The 24,007-nt window shown below is 34.1% G+C and overlaps 1 protein-coding gene across 1 annotated transcript in view; it reads right to left on the bottom strand.

Annotated features, from left to right (window-relative positions):
* The window catches only part of FBN2 (fibrillin 2), a 241,980-nt gene that overhangs the window by 118,130 nt on the left and 99,843 nt on the right, over positions 1 to 24,007 (bottom strand). The window contains exon 8 of the mRNA XM_016159020.2: positions 1,256 to 1,381. Coding sequence (XP_016014506.1) covers positions 1,256 to 1,381 — 126 coding nt within the window. The remainder of the gene's footprint in view (positions 1 to 1,255; positions 1,382 to 24,007) is intronic.

Raw genomic sequence — 24,007 nt, 5'->3', positions numbered from 1 at the left:
GTCCAGTGCCGGCATATCTTTCTCCTCCTCCTCCTTCTCCCCCCTAATAATAATAAGAAGGAAGAGGAGGAGGAGGAGGAGAGAGAAAAGAAGAAGAAGGAGAAGAAGAAGAAATATCTTATTGAACATTTACTAGGAGAAACTGAAGTACAGAGAGGTCAGTAGCTTGCCCAAGGCCCCAAAGCTATGAAATAATGAGGTAGTGTAGATGTATAGTTCCTTACATATGACATGGATTTCAGGAATAGAATTTGTTGCTTTTACTACCATGACCACTGTTTCTTGTAGTACTGTTATTGCTGGTCTTCTACTACAATTTATGATGACAATATAGTATTCTAAAGGCAGGGTCTACATCTCTCATGTTTACTGTTGATGGCCAAAACTAGTGTCAGGCATATCAGAATATTTTATTATTAAATGAATTCAGGCCATAGTCCTTTTGTTAGTGGGACAGGACTTCTAGCTTACAATCTGACTCTCTGTATTTCTATTTCATCAACCCAGTTCACTTGGGCACCATCATCAGGATCCACTGAGGCCCTGGCAGTTAGTTGCTGACATCTCCTTTTGGCGGGGAAGGGAGACTGTCACTGTCTAGATGACTATCCCCTAGTGAATCAAGCAACTTTATCTTTGGGTACTGGTTTAATTTTCCTAATTACTGTATCACATGAATCTTTAGTGCCCTAAAGTCAAAGCTTGCTCAATAATGGATGACCTACACATGACCGAAAAGCACTATTCCATTTTTCTAAACAAAGGAGAACATACAAATATATTTGGCTTTAATTTGAATACACTAAAAGAGCAAAGTTAAAGGTGTGATTTTCTTTTTCGTAATAACTATTTTCACTAGAATAAACAAAGTCTGAGTAAACAATGACTACATTCATGATTCCCAGCAATGAAATAAACTTTAATTACTAAATTCTGTCTCCAAAGCAGATTTTTAAAACTCTTTCTCATGCCTTTGTGTCTCTAACACTGGGCAAGAGCAATGTCTTGAGGAAGTCTTTCTTCATTTTCAAAATGACTTCGACAATATGAAACAAACCCAGATGGCTTCTGAAACTGCAGTCGGGCAGAGAGCACCTGGTTTATCAATCCCTCAATAGTGGGACCATTTATTTTAAACAACTCTTTCAAGCCATTTTCCCAAAGTTTTATAATTGTTGCCAACTTCATACCTGTTTGGGCTGTTCTGTCATTATAAAGAAACAGTATATTATGCCTTCAAAAATACAAGGCTTACCGATGCACCGAGAACCATCTGTCGAAGTTACATATCCACGTGGACAAACGCAAAAATAGCTTCCCACAGTGTTGGAACATTCACCAGTTTCACATATCCCAGGAATGACGCTGCACTCATCAATGTCTAATCAAGGAAAGAAGGAGAAGACGATTGAGAAAGGCCTTCATTAAAGAGCTTTTAAAAGGGATTTAAAAAAAGAGTAGGAAAGCACTCATGGTTGATTAGGTGAGATCATATAACCCTGAAGAGACTCTTATTTCAGGCCCTAAAGAATTTCTCACATATATCTATGGGAACTGAGATGAAAGTCAACTCCCATGGCAGTAAAACAAAGCCAACTAAAGCAAAACTCTATATCCTTTTTTTCTTTTAAATGCAATTTAAATTGAGAATCAGTTAAAATGTTAATGTTTTAGTTTCCACTCTACATCAATTAGGAATTACAGCTTTTAAAGTAATTATATTTTGAAATATGGAGTAGCTACATTTAAAATTTTTATAGCTAATTTTTACACTAATTATTTGAACCAATGGAAGATGGCATGTTCGGTTTTTTTTGTTGTTGGTTTTTTGTTTCTTTTTCTATTGGGCTTCGGAAAACGTTTTTGTACTTACATCTGAATATGGGTGTATATTTGACATTCTGGGAATTCACTTCGAATCTAAAATAATACAGAAACATGGCAAAGGGCAAATTTGGGGGGCTTTGGGAGGTGTCCAGTTTTCCCAGTGTACCTCCGTGCACTTATTCATTCAGTTTACTCAATGCTGGGACTAGTCTATTCCCTTTCATATTAATGAAAGGTCTGCTTTCTTTTAAACTTTCCCTAAAGCAGGAAACCTGGCCATTTATATAAGCTTTAATGTCCTTTTTTTCTAGTTCAATAAGCTGAGAGAGGTGGAAAGTCAAACAAAGAAAGCTACAAATTAGGTACACTGGGAGCTAATTGCTAATACATTTAAAAGGAAATGAGCCATTGTGAGAAAAATCCTGCCATGAATGTTGGGAGTTGGTTGTCCTTTTGAAGGACTAGAGCTAGCAAAGGCCAGTGAATACAGGGACCAATTTTATAAAAGCCACAAACAGATAATTACTGAAATGTGAATCTGACCATTTATTCTTTTTAGTTGCATTAATTTTTTAAAGAATGTATTAATAAAAGCACAAAAATGGTATTGTTATTGTAAATATAAGACAAAACTTTAACCTTCATAATTAAAAAAAAACATTTGGCAATACTTTTTGAATTCTTCTATTGGTCTATTCATCCTTTTGTTTCCCATTCATTCTGACAAGTCACTTTTACCTATGACTTGTATCAGGGAATAACTATATGCTTATATGTCTTCTTGGAATGTTCATATAAAAAAAGTTGCCAGATTCAGACAGTCTCTGAAATAATATCTTCATTTGAGGCTTAACAGTTAGCCACTGAAGGCACAGTTGTACAAATCAAAATTTACCAATTCCCCAAGGGACCAGAATTCTAACATGAATTGACTGCATGAGGAGCAAATATATAATGTGGTTAGTTGCCAACAGATTTAATCCAATAAAATAAAACCACGTGTGCAAAATCAGGACCTGTTGCATCTTGTGTTGCTATCTTAGAGCTGTGCATCGTAATAAAATGGACTGTGGATTCAGAAGAGAAAGGAAACAAGAACAGCTGTACTTTGATTATTAATAAGTTGATCAATCAATTCTGGATAAAGAAGGCAAGAAAAGAGAAGAGTACAAAGTGCAGCAGCAAGAAGTACAAAAGTGAAGGACCCCAAATTTTGCTTTTTAAACCTCTTATATCTAAAGTTATACCAACAATAAAGGCACTTATGGGGGGCCAGCCTGGATTGATCCAAATTCTTAAAATTTAGGAACTTAAGTCTTTCATTTAAATAGTAGCTCTAATTTCCAGGCATTTCCTTTCATAACAAAGAACTTCTTGTGCTCTACTTCCAAATACCCTTCTTGACAATAAAAAGAGTACAAAATTGAAAGACGTTTGACATTTTTCTTTTTCAAGGAAAAAAATCTGGAACAGAGAACACATGAAATGATATTAAATCTGTGGTTTTTGTGTTAAATATTTTGTACAAAAACCCCACATTTCACAATTCTCATTAGAATTAAATTGCAACTTTAAAAGGTTAGCTTCAAAATTATATGTTAAAGGCTCTCATTAAAATATCTAAGAATTCTATATGAAAAATAGAATGTTTTTCATTTATTTTTAGGATAAATCTCTCCCCCCAATTTAAAAAATTAAAATATTTGTGCTTTTTAATTTCTTACTGCATTTCAAAGCATTCATGCCCAATGTTCATCCATCAATTTAAATTTAAATTTAACATTTATGTTAAGAAAGATGCATTTAGCTCTTTTGTAGTTTTAGTTCTTCAAGACCATATGTCATAATTTGGAAGTATTACCTTTTCAAATATAAAGTGTATGTTGCCTAGGTATAAACAAGTGTGCCCAAGCCTACTCATGGGAAAAGGCAGTCTTAATGAGAATTGTTTTCATTCCTGCTCTGCATACCTATTGTACCCTCTTCCACCTACCTATCCTTGAACTTTTAAAATAAGAGTTTATTTATCAGTTTGGAGGCTTTAGTCTGCGAATATCAGAAAAACTTATCCAAACTGACATAAACCAGAAATTTAATAGCTTGCATATCTGGAAGTCCAGAAGGGGCACGGACTTCAGGATTGGTTTAAGCCAATGGCTCCCGATCATCTTCTGTGAGATCTGCTCAACTACACCCTCCTCTGTGCTTTGACTGCATCCTTAGGCTGCCTTCCTTGGTCAATGCAGAATAGCCGTAGCAGTTCTAGGTTAGATCTTTGACTGGAACATCTAGCAGAAGAGAGGGTGGCTCTTCCTATGGTTTTCTCCTAAAGGGAAAAAAACGTTTTTCCAAGGAGAATCCAAGCAAATCTTTCCTTTTGTCCTAATGTCTTGAATTGAATCACATGCCAATTTTTGAAGGACTCCTCTAAGTTAAGAGAATGTGTTGATTGGCATGTCCTAGAGTTCTGAACAAGCTACTGTGGCAAGTGAAATTCAGTTAGCTGTAAACTAATAAAAAACAACAAAAGTAAATCAAAAAATAGCATGAGTAAAGAATGAAAAGTATACCAGAATGGCTGCCAAACTAATGGAATATAAGCTAAACTAGTTAGTCATATGCCGAATCCTCAGGAGCATTCTCAAGAACTTTGGCTTTTGTTCTGAGGTGATTAATGGTATCTATGAAGGAATTTAAGTTAAACAAGAGCAAATCAATATTTTAAAGACACTCCTTGAGTTTAATGTGGATAGATAATAAACAGCTCAGTGATAAATGATAAGAGCATGAAACAGGCTTTATAATGAGGAAGAGAACACATATTCAAGAGATATCTAGAAGAAGAAATCAAACAGGACTTTGCTACAGGATAAAAACCTCAGCTTTCTACCTTAATTGATAAGGGAAATGATGGTAATGTTATTAACAGACAATGTGACACATTTTGAGGTTAAATTGATTTTTTGGACATTCTGAACTTGAGATGTTTTAGAGAAATTTTCAGCTTCTTAGTTAGAAATGTAGAAATTCTAACCAAGCAGCTAAAATTTTTAAATTCACTAAAGACATAAGTCGTAAAGATGTGTGTATACTTGTGGTATATCACCAACTCTACAAATTGCACTCTGAAGTCGTAACAATGGATGAGATCTCAAAAGAAGACACGGAAATGAAAAAGAGTTGAACTTAAGAAAGGAACTCTCAGAATCACTACTTTCTAAAAGAAAGTCAAAGGAAGAAAAGCCGGTATAGGAGGCTGGGAAAGAAAGGTCAGGGAGATCAGAGGAAGAGGGAGGTGAATGAAGGCTAAGAAAAAAATGCTGCCACAAAGGAGTGAGTTTTAAGTGTGCCGTGGAAGAGTAAAGAAAGAGAAGGACTGGAAAGTATTTGGTAATTTGAAGATGCTGAACACAAGTTTTTTTGAAAAAGAAAACGAGATCTAAGCAAAACCATCTGACAGATTTCTGACTGCCAAACCACATAACCTCATATTTGTCAACCAACATTTACAACATTTACTGTAAATCTTATTCTAAGCAGAATATAATGAATAATTTGGTAAGTAGTGCTAAGTGTGATCTCAGATATCACTGAATTCAAAGAACATTGCCCTAGAGATTCTGTCAATTCCAGTATGTACATGTCAAATATAAAAGCAGTCCATGTAACAATTATATTATAGAGAAATTAGAATAAATAAAAGAAGAAATTTTGTTTTAAAAAAGTTTTCTTAGAATATTTTCTTTCCAACCATGCCAAGGATCTATATATGTATTTAGCCTATTCTGTATAATTTTTTTTGGGGGGGGGGTGATGAAAAAGTATATTTCGGTTTTATATTGACTTTCTATTCATTAATATACTGCTAGAAATTAGAAAAATTTATGACTAAATTTTAAATGCAATAAATAGCTAACTACTTCAAGCTTTATTAAGGAAAACAGGTATTGTCAAAATGATAAAATACGATGTGACAGAAAAATTAATGTTTCTTTCCCCTTTCGGATTTTGAAAACATGGTATATATCAATCATACTCGGAATTTCATTATATATTTATAAATGGCTTCATTTAAATATAATATGTGTGGTAATACAATTCACCCACTTAAAGTATGGAATTCGATGATTTTTAGTACACTTGCAGGGTTGTGCAGCCTTCACTACAACCTAATTTGAGAACATTTTCATCCCTCCAAAAACAATTCCATCCCATTAGCAGTCACTCTCCCTACTCCTTCCAAGACTTAGGCAGTAATTAATATATAACTAATAGATCTATAACTAATAATAACTAATATGTCGGATTTGCCTGTTACAAACATTTCATATAAATGGATTCATAAAGTAGATGATCGTTCATGACTGGCTTCTTTCGCTTAGCATGTTTTCAAGGTTCATTCATGTTGTGGCATATATCAGTACTTCATTCTATCTAATTGTTGAATCATATTCCACTGTATGTGTGGGTCCCAAGCCTGGTGGGTCCCAGGTCTGGCTGTGATGCAGGCTCGTGGCTAGGAACAGGACCCCAGGCTTAGAATGCTACATTAGTGTAGTAGGGCACCTGCACCTAAAATGTTTAAACATAATTCAGCTTATTGTATCACGTATGTGTGGCTGAATGCCACTATTGTACTCTGATATGTGTGGAGCCATGCGGTCTCCTGGAGAGCAGAAGGGGAGCACAAGAAGGGGAGCATAAGAGGAGCAGAAGCAGAAGTCCATTCCCTGCAATAGACTGCACTTCTCCCAATAGAACTTTGCTTCACACAAAAAGTTGGTGCCAGCAGTTTCATTCTCACGTCAGGCTCCTGTGCATTCTACCAACTGGGTGTCTCACTATTGAACCTTCCTTTCTCGATCAGCTTAGCGTTGACAGTATGGGTATACCAGATTTTATTTATCCATTCATCATTTGATGGATATTTACATTGTTTCCATTTGGGAGTTGTTAAGGATAAAGCCGTTGTAAATATTTGTGCACTAGTTTTGTGTAGACATATGTTTTCATCTCACTTGGGTATATACCTATAAGCAAAATTGCTGGGTCATTTAGTAACTCTGTTTAACTGCTTAAGAAACTCCCAAATGGTTTTCCAAAGCATCTGTAATATTTTACATTATTAGCAATGTATAAAGATTTCAAGTTCTCCACTTACTTGCCAACCCTCATTATTATCTTTTTTATTGTAATGGTATGAAATAGTACCACACTGTAGTTTTGGTTTGCATTTCCCTAATGACTAATGATGAGCACATTTTCATGTGCTTATTGGCCTTTTATATATCTTCATTATAGACTATCTACTCAATTATTTTGTCCAGTTTTTAATTGTTTGTCCTTTACAATTGAATGTAAGAGTTCTTTAGATATGTTCTATATCTGATACATGATTTGTATATGAATTTCCATATTAACCTTAGGATTAGATTGCCAATTTCTACAAAAGAAGCAAGTTGATATACTGACAAAGGTATTATATCTATAGATCAATTTGGGAAGTATTACCATCTTAATATTAAGTTTTCTGGTCTATAAATACAGGATATCTTTCCGTTTATTTAGATCTTTTATTTCTTTCAACAAAGTTTTGTAGTTTTAAGTGTAAAATTCTTTTACTTCTTTTGTGAAATTATTCTGGAACATTTTATTCTTTTTGATCTTATTGCAAATAAAACTTTTCTTAGTTTTATTTTAAGAATTTTAAACACTAATTTTTATATATTGATATTGTATAATAGCAACCTAGCTAAATTCATTTATTCGGCCAAATAGTTTTTTAGAGGATATCTTCTCCACTTTAGTTGTCCACTAAAGGCATGTCATCTGCAAGTATATGATTTTACTTCTTCCTTTCCAAAATGAATACTTTTAATTTCCTTTTCTTGCTTAATTGCCCTAACTAAAACCTCTAGAACAAAGCTGAATGGAAATTTTGAGAGTGGACATCTATTTTGTTTTTATCTCTGGGGAAGCATTCATTCTTTTGCCAGTAAGTATGATTTTCATAAATACCCTATCATGTTGAGGATGTTCCCTTTTTTTTCTGAATTTGTTGATTATTTTTATCATGAAAGGGCATCAGAATATTTTTAAATGCTTTTTCTACATCTAATGAGATGACTGCATGGCTTTTGTCCTTTATTTTACTTACATATTCACTTGATTTACAGATGTTGAACTAACCTTGTATTCCTGGAATAAATCTTAACTGATGATGACACATAATCCTTTTTGTATGCGGCTGCATTTAGTGTGTTTATATTTCTTAAAGATATTTACATCTATATTCATAAGCGATATTAATCTATATTTTTCTTTTCTGGTACTTTCTTTGTCTGGTTTTGGTATCAGAGTGATACTATCCTTAAAGAATGAGTCGGAAGGCATTCCTATTTACTCTATTTTTTGGGATTTCTTTACAACATATTGGTATTAATTTATCTTCAAATGTTTGGTAGAATTTACCATTAAAGCCATTTGGGCCTTATATTTTCTTTCTTTGAGAGAAAATTTTAAATTACTAATTCAATCTCTTTACTTGTTATATCACATTTATATTGTTATTATCAACTCAGATTTCTATTTCTTCTAGAGTCAGTTTTGTTAGTGTGTGTCTTTCTAGGAACTCGTCTTTTTTTGATCTATGTTATATAATTTAATGGCATAGTGTTGTTCACAGAATTACTTTATATAATCACTTTTAAAGGCCAGTGATATCCCTTCTTTTTTTCTTGTTCGGTCTAAAGGATTATTAATTTTATGTTGATCTTTTCAAATAACCAACTATTGATTTTGTTGACATTCTTTACTGTTTTCTAAGCTCATCTTCACTTATTTCCACCCTAGCTTTTGTTATTGTCTTCCTTCTGCTTGTTGTGATTTTAGTTTGTTTTTCTTTTATTTCTTAAAGTGGAAGATTAGGTTATTGACCTGATTTTTTTCTTTTTAACATAGGTGTTTACAATAGTAGATTTCCCTCTGAGAACTGCTTTAAATTACTCTCACAAATTTTGTAGGTTTTGTGTGTGTTCGTTTATCATAAATTATTTTCCAATTTTCCTGGGATTCTTCTTTGCACAATTGGTTATTTAGGAACCTGTTGCTTCATTTCCACATTTACGAACCTTCCAAATTTCCTTCTGTTATTGATTTCATTTAATTCTATTGTGGTTGGAGCACAATCTTTATATGATTTCAATGCTTTTAAATTTATTGAGCCTTGTTTTATGACCTAGCATATGGTCTATCTGGAGACTGTTCTGTATGCATTTGAGAAGAGTATATATTCTGCTGTTTTGGGTGAAATATTCTTTGTGTGTCTGTGAGATCTAATTAGTTTATAGTGTTGTTCATTGTTCTATTTCCTTAATATTCTGCCTAGTTGTTGTATTAATTTTATTCATTAATGAAAGTGGGTTATTGAATTCTCCATTATTATTGATAAATTATCTCTTTCTTCCTTCAATTCTATCATTTTTGCTTCACATATTTGGGCCTCTGTTGTTAGGGCATATATATTTTTATAACCATTATAAAACTCTGATGGATTAATTCTTTCATCATTATAAGATATCCTTATCTCTAGGAACATTTTTTTTTTTACTTAAAGTCTATTTTTTTCTGATAATAATTTAACCATTCTAACTGGTTATCATTTGTATGATATATCTTATTTCCATATTTTAATCTTCAAACTATCTATATTTTTAATTCTAAAGTAAGTCTTCTGTAGACTACAAAAGGCACTCATTGGTGAAATGATGTGCTTACGGCCTCTTAAACAGTGAGATTTTTACCCTTTATTGTTGGATGTGTGTGGCTTAGGTTGCTAGTTCAAGGACTTTATAGGGTTTTTTTTTTTTTTTTCTCCATGTTGAGCTAGGAACAAGTAGCTTGGAGATTGCCTTTTTGATCTCTCTAGAGAGGACACAGCCTTGAACATGCATATAATTTCTGTCAGAAAAGACTGTGCTATTATTTTTAAGTCCCGCTCCCTAGGAGTCATCTCTGGGTCAGATTAGCTAGAGTAGCTTAAATTATTCAGTGTTTGGTCATAAGCCGTGTTTAAGTTCTTTGTGCCATGAAGCTTCTGCCTGTGTTGACGGGTCTGTGTGTGGCTTGAAGAATGCTTTCAAGTCTGTCACACATCCTACTCTGATTACTCTTGAGTGGGTCTAGCCTACTTTTCTCAAACCTCAGAGTTGACAATGATCCTAGGAGGGCTCTTCTGAGCTGTCTTTTTCCCTAATTCTATTAAACTTCTGGCTGTTCTGCTGTTTTGCTTGAATCACAGAGAGACTATCCTCATAACTGCTTTCCACCAAAAGCTCTACTATGTTTGACAGTGCCCTTATGCATGAAGCTCTCTAGTCTCAGTTCCAAACAAAGTTGTTTCCTCAGGCAGAGCTAAGGGGCTCTTAGTCCTCTGGTCTGCCTTTCCTTTGGGTAAGCAGGGATGCTGGGAGCACATTCTCATTTCACCTAGAGTGATTGATGCCTTTGCTTTATCAGTGGATACGGGGGGAAAGAGATTGGCAGCTCCTGGTATTCTCAATAAACCTCTCCCTGAGCTGAACCTCTGCTTTATGAGCAAGCTGAAGTTGGGGCATTTGGATAACCACTATTCATGGCCTGTTGCACCTAGAGTACAGCTTCCACTTAAGGGTTGGGGCTGGGTAGAGAAGGGAGAGCAGTCCTCTCTATCACTCCCATTTAGATGACAGCTTTTGTAAATGAACTGGGGGTAGGGAAAGGCGATAAGAAACCTGAGTAACCTGGCCCTCCTGAGGTAAAACCATAGCTCCAGAATGGTAGCTGAGGAGAGAGGCTGGCCTCTGTCTTCCTGGCTGCACCCACATGAAGTAGAGCATCCAGGTAGATCTGGAATACAGAGGTGGGCAGTGGAGGAAATGGAGCATGTTGTGGCTCAAATACTGTTTCACTCTTAAAGTTCTTACCAAGATTTAATAGATTTTCTTCTATTAATATCTATTTGCTGTATGCCCTTAGGAGAATTTCAGGGGCTTAAAATTATTGTGTGTGTATGTTTCCAAAATAAATTTCACCAGTTAAATTAATATTTTACTTGGGAAAGGGTCTAATAAGGTCCTTTCTTCATCATTCTGGAAGCCCTCCCATGCCATATACTTTTTCACTTAACTCAGGTTTTCTACTTTAGTATGAACCATCAACCATGAACCATTGGAGGAGATCTTACTTATTACATTATTATTATTATTATAACCAAGAAACCTAATGTATTAACTTATTCAGAGCTGTCAGTTTAGCATGCAACTCTTTATCTTTTATATACAATTTATTGGTGAGGAAGTGGGCAGATATAATCTCTAGAATCTTCTTGTGATTTTTTTCTCATACAGTGTAAGAGAACAGATCGAATCTGGTAAGGACAGCTGCGAAATTTTTGAACTATCACTTTGTTTTACCTTCAGCTCTAATTGGTAAATATTAGCTTTGGCTCTGTCCTATGCCTTGATCAAGTGTACTTTTATAAAAAAAGGTTGATTCTGACTAAAATTTAGACACATTCATTTATGAACTTATTAAATAATTGCTGATTAAATGCCTTCAATTTTTCACATACCATGTATCAATTATATATAATCTCTGATCTTCATGAATTTATAATCTTTTAAGTAGATAAAGATAAAACAAGGCACAATAATAGATGACTAACGATATACTATCTGAATTCAATTACTTATAACTAATGAACCATAAAAAGGTGTAATTTCTTTAACAAATAATTTGTTTGAAATAATAATGAAAATGCTATTCATTCTTTAAAACTTTCAACTTTCTTTAAATATCAAATAATCAAGTTTTAATTAGGCATCTACTATTCACTTATGAACTAATTGCTGAATAAAGGCCTTCAATTTGTCACATACCATGTACCAATTATACATAATCTCTGGCCTCCATAAATTTATAATCTTTTAAATAGATAAATGTAAAACAAAGCATAATAAGAGATGACTAACAATACACCATCTGAATTCAATTTTGAGAACCACAAAAAACTCTTGGAGGATAAAGCTGTTGATAAAGAAACCTGAAAAATGGGGTAGAGCTTCAATGTGCAGAGTGAGGTTGTACCAGAAGGAGGAAATACTGTGAGCCAAAGTATGGAGGTGGTCAATTAAAAGTATAGATGAGGAATGAACAGTTTCCCATGATCTGAGCGTATGCTTAAGAGAGTGGAAAGTTTGAGTGCCATTCTCAGGAATCTGTCCTTGCTTTGTAGCAATGAGGAGGAATCAAATCATTAAGCAGGGAAAGAGAATAAGAATTTTATTCTTATTGGCAAAGATATCTGCCAATGTTGATAAAGGAGAACAGGGCTTAGGTAAGAACGGGTTCAGGGACAGTAGAGGTAATGATTTGGTATAAGTTCCAGTTAAGGGGAAAGACTAAATTAAATGAATAGTCTGAAAGAAGAAACAAGAATAAGGGAAAGGGACAGCAAGTTTTCATTACTGAGCTATTGTTAATTAGTGAAATATAGAAAAATATTTTTGGAAAAGGAAATAATTTTATCATTACATTTTGAGTTAATAATATCTAGAAAACAGGTGAAAATTTAGGGTAGGTTTTAGAAAGTGATCAGTATGTAAACATAAAGATAGTTTAAACTATCAATGTGAATAAAATCAGTAACATACAATTATGAAGTGAAAAGATGTTAAAAATAGTTTCTGGGAAAATATATTCATTTGAAGAAAGAGAAGAAAGTGAAGATAAGAAAGAGAGGTCATCAGGATCATGGAAAAGCTATTTAAATTTTTAAAAAGTTAAATGAAGTAGGAAGAATAATAGCCAAAGATGTCAGAGTCTTAATCCTGGGACCTGTAAACAGGTTAGTTTACATGAGAAAGAGGAAGTAAGATGCTAATCAGTTGATTTTGAGATGGAGAGATAATCGTGGATTATCTGGCCCTGGGTCCAAAGTAATCAAGCCTCCTTATAAATGGAAAAGAAAGGCGGAGGAGTCAGATTCTAAGAGAGATTTGAAGATTGCTACACTGCTAGCTTTGAAGATGGAAGGAGGTCACAAGCCAAGGGATGAAGGCAGCTTCTAAAAGCTGAAAAAGAAAATGGACTGTTCCCTAGACTAGCAGAAGAAATGCCGTCCTACTGATTCCTTGATTTCAGCCCAGTGAGACTCATTTTGGACTTCTGATCTGCAGAATTGTAAAATAATAAATCTGTGTTGTTTTAAGCCACTAAATTTGTGGTAATACGTTGCATCAGTGTTAGCAAATTAATACATCAAGGAACCATATTTAAGCAGAAATGGTAATCAAGAATAGCAAATACCATGAGGGGTTCAAGAAAAAGATAAAGATATAAAAAGATAAGAAATAAGTAGGTGGTGAGAAACTTGAGATTGCTGGTATAAACTAAGCTTTTAGGAAACTTTACAGTGAAGAAAGTCAGAAATAAAGTATAATTAAAGGTGACCAAAAAGATGGAGGAAGAGAGGTTTTTTGCTAATGTGTTTTAGGATGGCCTTGACTGTAAGTCTAAATAGAAAGAGTCAGGAAAGACAAGACAGGCAAACTACAAACTGAACTAATTAATGGCAAGAGTTAGAAGGGGTCTTGAAAGGTGACGGAATTAAGTGCAGAGCTGGAATATTTTGCTCTGGAAAGATGGGAAGACATTTCATCAAAGGCAGGGAAAATGGAAAATGAGGATGTAGTAATATAGGGAATCTGAAGTTGAATAAGTTCAGGTCAAATAGCTTCAGTCTTCTCAACAGAAAAAAATAGAGTACAGATGTTAAAAAACTTGAATGTGCATATGAATCACATGGACAGCTTATTAAATATGCAGATTTCGACTTCTAGGCAAAATGCTTTGGTACTCCCCTTTTGCTCTAAACACGTAATGGTGACAGATGACAAAAAAGAGAAGACAAAAAGACCCAGCTGGTCTCAAAATACAAGATAAACATTTCCTTGGACCAGAAATAGAATTGCAAAGCAGTACAGCTGAAACCAGAGGTTTGCTGGACTCCTTCCTCAGAAGCTTCCAGTGATGGCCAGGAGATCAGGGTTATACCTGATGACAATATGGTGTGATAAAAACTGAAGTAGGAGAGGGGCAGAGGAGCAAAGGGTCAGGAAAGACTCCACAGGAAAGTGGTAATTCAACTAAAATATAATAGATAAGTAGGCCTCCGACAGGCCATAAAAATGAAATGCAATATTGCTTTCCAAGCAGAGGAACGAGCACATACAGAGACATGGCAACAGGGAGCATAATTTATATTTGAGGAACTAAGTAAATGTTAATATGTCTGAATCAGAGTGCATAGAAAGAAATGAGGCTAAAGAGATAAGTAGAGGATGATTTGCAGGAACTTAATCTGGAGAAGAGGGGACTCAAATAGGACAGCGAAATGACCAAATTTGTGCTCTAAAAAGGTCACTGTGCAATGTGGAAAAAGGAATGCAGTGCCAACAAGTAAGAGGTAGGGAGACCTCACAGAAAGCTGTCTCAGTAATCCAGAAGAGAGACAGTGATGATGAAGGCAGAGAGAAATGGATGAATTAAAAATCTATTTAGGAAGTAGAATCTATCCAACTGTCTTAGTGACAAAATGGTTGTGTCAGGAAATGGAAGTTTCATGGGTAGTACCCAGATTTATGTCTTGGGCAAGAGGTTGGAAAGTTGGGTCAATCACTGAGATGAGATATGTGTAGAGTGGGTGTAGTGGAGCTAAAGACTCAGTCTGTGTATGCTGAGTGTGAGGTAACTGTGGGACATATGAAGTATATACATGCCTCGTAGGCAGCTCAACACAAAGGCAGAAAAATCGGTGTTCTATTTTTGGGAGCCAACTGCATTCAGATGATTCTTTCTGTAGCAATGGGAAAAGTCCACTTAGTGATCTTGATGAAATGAATTTTACTTGACTGGTGAGGATATTCCCTAGATTACAATGGGTTTTTAGAGTAAGTCAGAAGAAAGTAGAGAACAACTATAAATAATTCCAAAGTTTGATGTGAAGAGGAAGGAAAAGAGAGGGCAGTGGCCCAAGGGGAATGTGGAAAGAAAAGGATTTTTTTTTTTCAGGATAATGGAAAATGCAAGGGGCTGTACAGAGGATGGAAGCCTGTCATCTATCACGTAATATCAGTATCTTTGTGTTATTTCAGGGTTTTACTATAGAAAGATTATATATTCCTTCTGGTCTCTTTTTTCTCGTTATTGATCTGGGAAGCACATTTAAAATAGTTTCAGTACATTAACACTAATAAGCACTAAAGGAACTTTTTAATTAAGATTTTTTTTTGTCTATGTAAGCACAATAACAGCATTTTTAACAGACTGCTAATGTAACAATATAATATAATGAACGGTTCCCATTTGGCCTGAAGTCAATAGTGCATCTTTCTAAACACTAATTTGGAGTAACTCAGGCATGAAGTAACAGTGACAAGAAGCAATTCCATCACAGTGCTTTTTAACATTACAGCAAGAGTTGGAAAGCTATATCTATTTCAAAATACATAAAAGTTACTGATAACATAGTGAAACATTGTGAGCTTAAATTTTTGGTCTGCATTCCAAAATGATATTTCTTGGGAAGTGTAGCTATTTACTAGTAGTGGCTTTTTCCTTCTTTTCTTTCTTTTTTTTTTTTTTTTTGTCTTTTTCTTTATTTTTAATTTACTGAGGGTGGAAACATTTTGTTACCCTTTCTTAGGTCTATACAAATAAGATCAAATTATTACAAGTTGTAAAATATTGAAGACTTAAAATGATGATGCTGAGCTTCTGTAAGAAAATACTTTTAACAATTGAGTAGTGAGCTGTTAAAAAACTATGGCATCCAGAATCTTTCTTCCAACCCTCCCTGCCTTCCACAATTACCTAAAAATTTTAAATACAGTAAAATGAAATTGAAAGACTCCCTTAATGTTGGGTAAAACCTACAATTTCAACAACACAAAAGTCAGGAAATTCCAAAGTTAAATTTACTATAACCATTTGGACTTGGCAAAGATGCAAGAATTTAATATTTCTGTTCCCATTTTTCTTGTTAAACATCAGTACATTAAGATGTAATCATAAAACTCTCAAGATTTTAAAAATATTTTGGCATAATGCAGTAAGAACCTTAATTTAAGAAATCTTGATCTTTTATCAATACACTAATGATGTATCGTCATTAATGGCATTAGGTGAAAAAAGAAACCTGTCCTATATTCCATTATAAAATTATCACATATTCATTAACCTCTGTACTTTTCATATCTATTACCATAAAAGGAAATAACTCAACAAAAATGGTATGCTCAATTACTAAGACACATGAGCAATTCTTATAAAGGAAGTTAACCTTTGAACTGGCACCGTTGTATTTTCTTGGGTTGGGCTGATTTCCTTATTCAACTGACAGATTACATTGATATATAGCTAGTTTAAATTCAATAAGTAACCATGCATACACTGAACTACACAGACATATCTGTGCACAAAATGGGTTGTATAAGCATAGATGTGTGAATACAGAGAAGTCAGTTCTAAAGCTCAGCCTGCAAAACACACACTTTGATCTGTTTAAGGGGGTGATGACGATATATGAATCCAAGGAATTTTCTGTTAGCATTCTCTGACTCAAGTGGCAAATTCAAAATGGCTGACTGGGGAGGCTCGCCAAGATTATGACTAGATGTCACTCAGGTCCCATTCTAACTAGGCTATTGGAGTACAAACATTTTCACTACATACTTGAATGATTACTTTATGGTACAGAGAGAACTGTTGCTTATCCATATAAAGTTATCTAGACAATTCTTAAGGACACCAAAACACCTCAGGGGTCTTCACTGAGATTTTGAGAGATATATGTTTGGAAATCCCTTCTTTTCCTTAAATTACTCAGAGTACCAGTTTGATGATTCATGCAAAAATTAAACTTTTGCTTGTAGACTTAAACTCTAAGTCATAAAGTTAGAAATGTTTTCAACAGTTTCATATAAACAGAGAATTTATGGTCATGAGTATTTGAAACCATGAGAGCATGGATTTTTATGTTTCGTTCATTATTCTAGAGAAGTATGCCAGGAACTCAAAAAATATTTTTCTGAATGAATGATTCTGTCAACAGCGCCCTCTGGACATGGTGGCTCCAAAGACTAATGCTTTTATTGATGATTTGGGAAACCTGTCAATGCTGAGGTCTCTTACCTCTCACCATTGATCCCAGAGGTACCTCCTCTACCTGGCTATTTACAACTCTCCCAGGTTTCTAACAATTTATCCCCAGGCTAGGGTCACCCACTCTCCAGGAGTCTGTGTGGCCAGAGCCTTTTCAACACACAACCCATCTTCTTTCTGTGAGGTCCTCAGTTGGCAGATGGGAAACTCAACTCTGGAAATGCAGAACTAAGACTTTTCAGATATGAGTGAGGCTTCATTTCTTATAGTCCCCTCTCCCACAATCAAGTTCACAGACAACACATTCCAAAAATGGTCCTCGCTACCATTCTCTTCAACCCCTTTAAAGATTCTCTCATTATACACAGGTGAAGGATGAACCACAGAACGCAGAACAATCTTCCCATTTCTTTTTGCCCCTTTCTTTTCTCTCTCATCTCAATCCTACTGCTTACAAGCTATGCAAATGATAAAGACAGTAGTTACATACAGCATAGTATAGTGATATTCCTAAAAGAATACCACAATGAAATTTTAATTACCTTCTTAAAGAGAAACGTATTCTAGAATACATTTTATTCATGAGATACACATACTTTCTTGATCCCAGATAGAAATATTAATATTTAATTGCCTAGCCACTACAAATAGAGGATATACACTAGTATACAGGATTTATATAAAATTTTAACATATTTTGTGGAAAAAAACAATCTTCCATCTTGAAGCTATAAGGGAAAGAAACATACCAAAATATTTTTAAATTATAAAATCGAATTTCCAATAAGTGCCAGAATGCTCTACTTCCTGTTTTTCTTTATTAGTAAATTATGAAAAATATTTTTTTCTATCATGGTAAATTAAGGGAAAATATTCCATGTGGGAGAAAAATTATGATAATCTAATTTGTGAATAGCTGTATTCTATGAGTTTTTTAACTTGAATTAATTTTCTAAGCCTACAACTAAATAGTCACAATATGGTTTTACTAAAGTATTGGACAAGAATTTTTTAGCAAACTTAAAATGCTTCTATTACAAAATAGCTTCAAAGGCTTCAAATATGTTGTGCTCAGAACACATCAAAAGCAGAAAGCAACTTCTGATACATTTTTTGAAATATCATCGAAAGCACTTTCTCATATGCCTTCATGTTAAAACAGAACCTATTTATGTCAAGCATAGCAGTAGCTTTAGAAAAAGTTTGTTCATATTTTTCTCTTGAAAAATTACATTTTAAAACTAAAATATAATACTGACTGCAATAGCATGTACATCCCTTTTTTTTTCAAGTGCTGCATGGATTCATATGCCACACACCATACAGGTAAGTGCGTAAAAGTAAAACAACCTGGAACAATGTTACCGATGTTGACAGAATTTTCTTTTTTCTAACTTTAGGAAAGACTGAGTTTCCAACTGCACTCTAGTAATAGTAAAAATTTAAAAAAGCAATACTATGAAGAAGGGTAGGAAGAATAGAAAGAGATAATTGGAGCTAAGACCTAGAAAGAAAGACAATAGCGCTAAATTTATTATAACCTTATCTGCCCATACCTTTCCCATTTGAACTCTTCAGCTAAAATAATGGCGACTCTGAGTTCTAGGTTAGAGTATATTTATTTTTTGGAAGTCCAATAGTTTTTTAATAATAATGATGATGATAAAAGTAATAAATCTTACAATGTCATTTCCCAAATTCTAATCATTAAAGCACCACATCTCCATATCTATTGCTGTACCGTCAATCACCTACATTGCATTTTACTTAATATATTTCTCTATATATTCTCATTTAAAAATTTAATATGAAAGGATTTTTAGGGCAGTAAAAATACTCTGTATGATACTATAATGATACATGTCATTTTACATTTGTCCAAACTCATGGAATGTACAACATCAAGAGTGAACCCTAAGGTAAACTGTGGCCATTGGGTGATTATGATGTATCAGTGTAGGTTCATCAACTGTAACAAATCTACCACTCCAGTAGGGAATGTTGATAATGGGGGATACTATACACTCATGAAGGCAGGGAGTATATAGGAAATCTCTATACCTTCCTCTCAATTTTGCAATGATCCTAAAACTGCTCTAACAAAATGAAATCTTTATTTCAAAAATTTAATATAATCTTTGTTCAAATAAATGTTTTCAGGAATACCATCCACAAACACATGGTTATGATGTACTAGTTTTTTTTTCCTTAAAACATTTCATTAAAATTATTATAACTATTAAGATGAAACTTGTTTGTCCATGATCCACCTAAAATCATCTAGCCAGTCGCTAGGAAAATACCTGCAGAGTTAGAGGGGAGACAATTTCGAATAAGGCAAGAATAGTGATAATAGTGATAAATCAGAACACAGTTGGCAATCTGTAGCTCACTGTCTGTTTTTGTTAGTAAAGTTTTATTAGAACACAGCCATGCTCATTCTCTTATGTATTTATTGTCTATGGCTGCTTTTATGCTACAGTGGCAGAGTTGCATATTCGCAATGAAGATTGACTTCCAAATTTTAAAATATTTATTATCTGGCCCTTTACAGAAGAAGTTTGTCAACTCCTGATCTAGGCGTTGCCTGCACTTAAGAGTGCCTCACGAGTGTCTTGAGGAGTTTGCTTCAATTTAAAGGAATAAAATTGGAAATCATAGCATTTGGGTGAGGTTTATGCAACAGTGAAAGTTCAGATGTCATTTGGATAACCACCTTTAAAAAGGAGGCCTACTCCCTGTGACAGAAGGATGGAAAATGAAGGTCAGCCTACAAGTTTTAAGTTAAACTGAAATGTTAAAGGATATATTACTCTTATGATCATCTCTTTTACCAGGTTTTTAAAAAACTAATTATCATATAATATTACTTTCGTTAGGTAAGAAGTATCCTTAATACAGATAAGAATAAAATGAGAAGCTGTTTACTTCTTTGTGATAGAACTATTACAATATTCTATCACAAATGGGAGAAGAGAAATTTTGATTTATAGTCATATAGTCCACAGCATTTCTAAGGATTTAGAAGATGAAATCTATAGCTGAAGAATATGTTTATGCTTCAGATTAGCATCAGCTATAGGTAGTTAAATCAAATCATACTAAATTTAGTGTAATGGCATATTGCTGTTGGTAAATATTGCCCAAAATGTCTTCTGCTGCTCACCAGAGCTTAGCCACGCTGGATAATACAAATCCACAACTTGGCCCTGCATCTGTCCTACGTGTGCTGCTGCTAGACTGGGACAAAAATATACCTCATCTAGTTTCATAGTTAAAGTAAAAAAGACATGTTAACATGTGAAATGTGAAACTACAGCACACTTGGAAAAGCAAAGCTTACATTAAAAACACAGTAACTTATCTAATATCCATATGATGACGTTAAAAGAAACACGTACTTTAAATTTATTTGTTCATTTATTTTTGTGTCTTTAAAATATGCTTTATTTAAAATAATTATCTTCTGAAAGTAAAACAATAGGCACTTAAAGAAACAATTTATCTGATTTTGGCCAACAGAGCAAATGACTATAGTTAAAATTTTCAAAATCATTCATATTACCCTTAAAATATAATTAATTGTACCAAAATCTAGCAAAGGCGAAGCATAGATGAGAAATATTTTACACTGAAATATAAAAGGATTACATTAAGAAAAAAAGAAGATTCCTAACTTGGAACTAAGAAAGAAAGATAATTCAAGCATTTCAGTTTTATTTATATCTTCACTAAATGAAAGCATCTAAAATAAGTTAGCAACCCTTAGTCCTTCATATATTTTTCAATGCCTGGGTCTGAATAAAGTATATACGATGCTTGCAAGAAACGCACTCCTGCATCAAGGTATTTTTATATTTTAAGTTCTGTTACATTTTTACTTGACTACCAAAAGATAGTTTTTTAAAGTAGACTAATTTCCTTCAGGCACCGAGCCATGGTAATTTGTGAGATAGCTTTTCTTTCTCTCTCTCTCTGTTTTTCAATAGAAACTAAAGATATATATCAAGATTATTATAAAACTAGCATTTTACTTTGTTTATTTTGGTCTGCATTATTGCTTTTCCATTTCCACTATGAAACAGAAATAATTTAGTAAGTAAAATGAAGAAATAAAGAGGTATATAACTATTTATATTTTTATTTCCTAATGGCAAAGTTTAAAACGTTCATCTGATCCTTTCATTCCAGGGTAGAATAGATTTTTCTATCATTAACACACATCTAATTTTATGTCTCTGTAAAAGGTGTTTTAGAAGCTCTCAGTTTTTCCAGTAATCTTCAGCAGAAACTGAACAGCAAGAATATTGGAAATTACTTTACCATGCTTTTTTTCATATTTTAAAAAGGATTTAAAAATACAGTGGCACTGGGGAGACAACACTGGTTCCCACCATTTGGGAAAATTTCCCTGGATCCACTAAAATGCAATTTCCTGACCACTGGGTTATGCTAAATAAATCAAGTCCTCTGGGTCTCAAATGTCCATTTCTGTAATTTGGGTGGATATTGGGCTGGGGGAGTGAAAACAGGCTGAGACCAGTCAGGAATTAGTGGATAATCTAAAACCGCAGTTCCACGTTCGTTCATCATGATGATGGATTTGGGTACATTTCATTATTTCTTAATACTTTCATCAGACTAGGCAAATGTATACTATAGTAGGTCAATTTTTTTTTTTTTAGGATTAAAAGAACTTATTAACAGGAAACTACAAAAGCCATAATTGAAATGTTATATAAGAACTCTTTTACAATTAATTTTAAGATCTCAAATCACATGGTTTATTAAATCTTTCACAATTACCTTGCCTGGGCTATTTCTGCCTTCTTTAAAGTACCAAGTGCTTTATCCAACACTCATAAAAATCTTATGCAAAAAAGACCATTATTGCCTCTATTGTAAAGATGAAAGCATTAATTTGCTTGAGATTACAAGGTTTCCACATGGTACTTCTGAAACACAGACCCTGACATTTGGGTCTCAAATCTTGGGTTACTGGACACTATGCTCTCTTCTTCCTCCATATTTATTTTCTGAATTGTACTTAAAACTTAAATGGTCATTTCTCTCTATAATGTACCTTCTGTTATAGGAATAAAAACCTTAAAAAATAAATCTGTTATAAAAGTTAGAATGTGATCTGAATATTCCTAATTTTGATTCACAACCTGGATCGCATGTTAAAAAACATCTTTTTGTTGAATAATTTTCTTTTGGAATATGTATTATTCATAGACTTCCTGTTCATAATGATGATGTTACCCACTGAGCCTCAAATAAAGAACTCTTTCTCCTCTAGGCTTTCATAGAAAACTACGTATGGAACTTTCTATATAACCATTTTGTTTACGTTGAAATTAAGGGAGTAATGTCTCTTCAGTAACTACCTATGAATTATTGCTGTTAGTTGACTAAGGCTGTCAAAGTATTGCCCAAGTTACTCAAGACACGTTTTAATAGTGGAATTCACTTGTAGAAAAAAATTAAAAGCATTTAGATTGACAACTTCTGATAAATATGCTAGGAAGTGATATGTGCTAATTCTGCCTCAAGTGTCAGCCCTGGGCTGCTGTTTGGCTGCTCCTATTACTGTTCCCCACTGGTCTCACTTTCTCGGATGTGACCTTTCCATTCATGAGACACACAGGGAGCTTCGAAAAGTCAAGACTGAAAACCCTACTACTAGCCTGGCACATGGTCAGTATGCCCTTTCCAATGGTTTATAAATGCATAAATGGTTTATATTTCCATTTTAGATTTTAATTTTTAATACATATGCTCCAAATTTCTAAGTTACTCAATGTTCTGCCTCCAAAGATAAATGTTATCATGAAAGTGGACTCCTAAGTGCAAAGGACTTTTACTAGCAATTCATCTGATTATAGGTAATTGTCTATTTTATATTTAAAGATGTGTAGAGAGAGCTAGGGTTAGAGCTAGAGTTAGAGACAGAGATAGAGAAAGAGACAGAGACAGATATAGAGATAGCAATAGAGACAGAGAGAGACAGACACATCCTGCCCAATGTCATTTTTGCTTAGCACATGTAAGAAAGAATGACAATTTGAGACAGGCTTTGATTCTCAAAGCTAGTAGCTCCATTAAAAGTTTATATCATAACATTATAATAAAGGTTATACATCAGTTACATCTCAATTAAAAACAAAAGACTAAATGGAAAGGCTGGAACAGAGTGAGCCTAGGGAAAAGGAAAGGAGGGGAAAAACATGGGAAACATAACCCATTCTCTCACTTACATATTCAACAAGCACTAATCAAGAGACTATCTTAGGTGCTGAGGCACTATGCAAAGTGCCTAAAAATCAGGTTATAAGGACCTGGTTGGGGAGTAGGAGTTATAATGAGGAGTTGGAGACAATTTAGTTTTGAGTGCTGAGGTATCACGAGGAGATAACAAAAAAAAAAAAGTTTCCATTATTGTTGCTGTGTTAAGAAAAATTCTTAATTTTGCTCTTGTGGGGAGAGGGTTAGGAACTAGGAGGAGGCAGGCTGGGGACTAGGGTCAGGTTAATTTAGGAAGATAATCTTTAGCAATCTGCCAGTTTTTTGGCATTGCCCTGAGTTAATCCAGTTCTCAAGGAAAAGTCTAGATAGTTATAGTGTCCATCCCTTTTATTAATATGTCTTAAGAATAAGATTGAATATAGAAAGCTGTAGCCAGGATAATCCTGCGCTCAAGAGTAGGAAATGCTTAATATATGCTTTCGGAAAATGTAATAAATTGTAATTTTGTTTTGCAAAACAAAAACAAACAAAAATGACATGGAAATGTTTGCAGTATCATTGTTTCTCCTGTATGATTTCCCAATCTGAGCCCAAAACCTCAAAGAGGAATCTCAAACATGAAGTTGGCTCTGTGAACCACAGTAGATCACTGATCACTCAGCAGATGCTCTCCACTGATCTGGGAGAAGGGGTGGGTGAGCCCTAGGCCTGGGATGAGGTGGAGGTCACC

The sequence above is a fragment of the Rousettus aegyptiacus genome, unplaced genomic scaffold (assembly GCF_014176215.1).
Source record: "Rousettus aegyptiacus isolate mRouAeg1 unplaced genomic scaffold, mRouAeg1.p scaffold_m13_p_8, whole genome shotgun sequence".
Taxonomy (NCBI): domain Eukaryota; kingdom Metazoa; phylum Chordata; class Mammalia; order Chiroptera; family Pteropodidae; genus Rousettus; species Rousettus aegyptiacus.
This window is presented reverse-complemented; position numbering and strand designations above follow the sequence as displayed.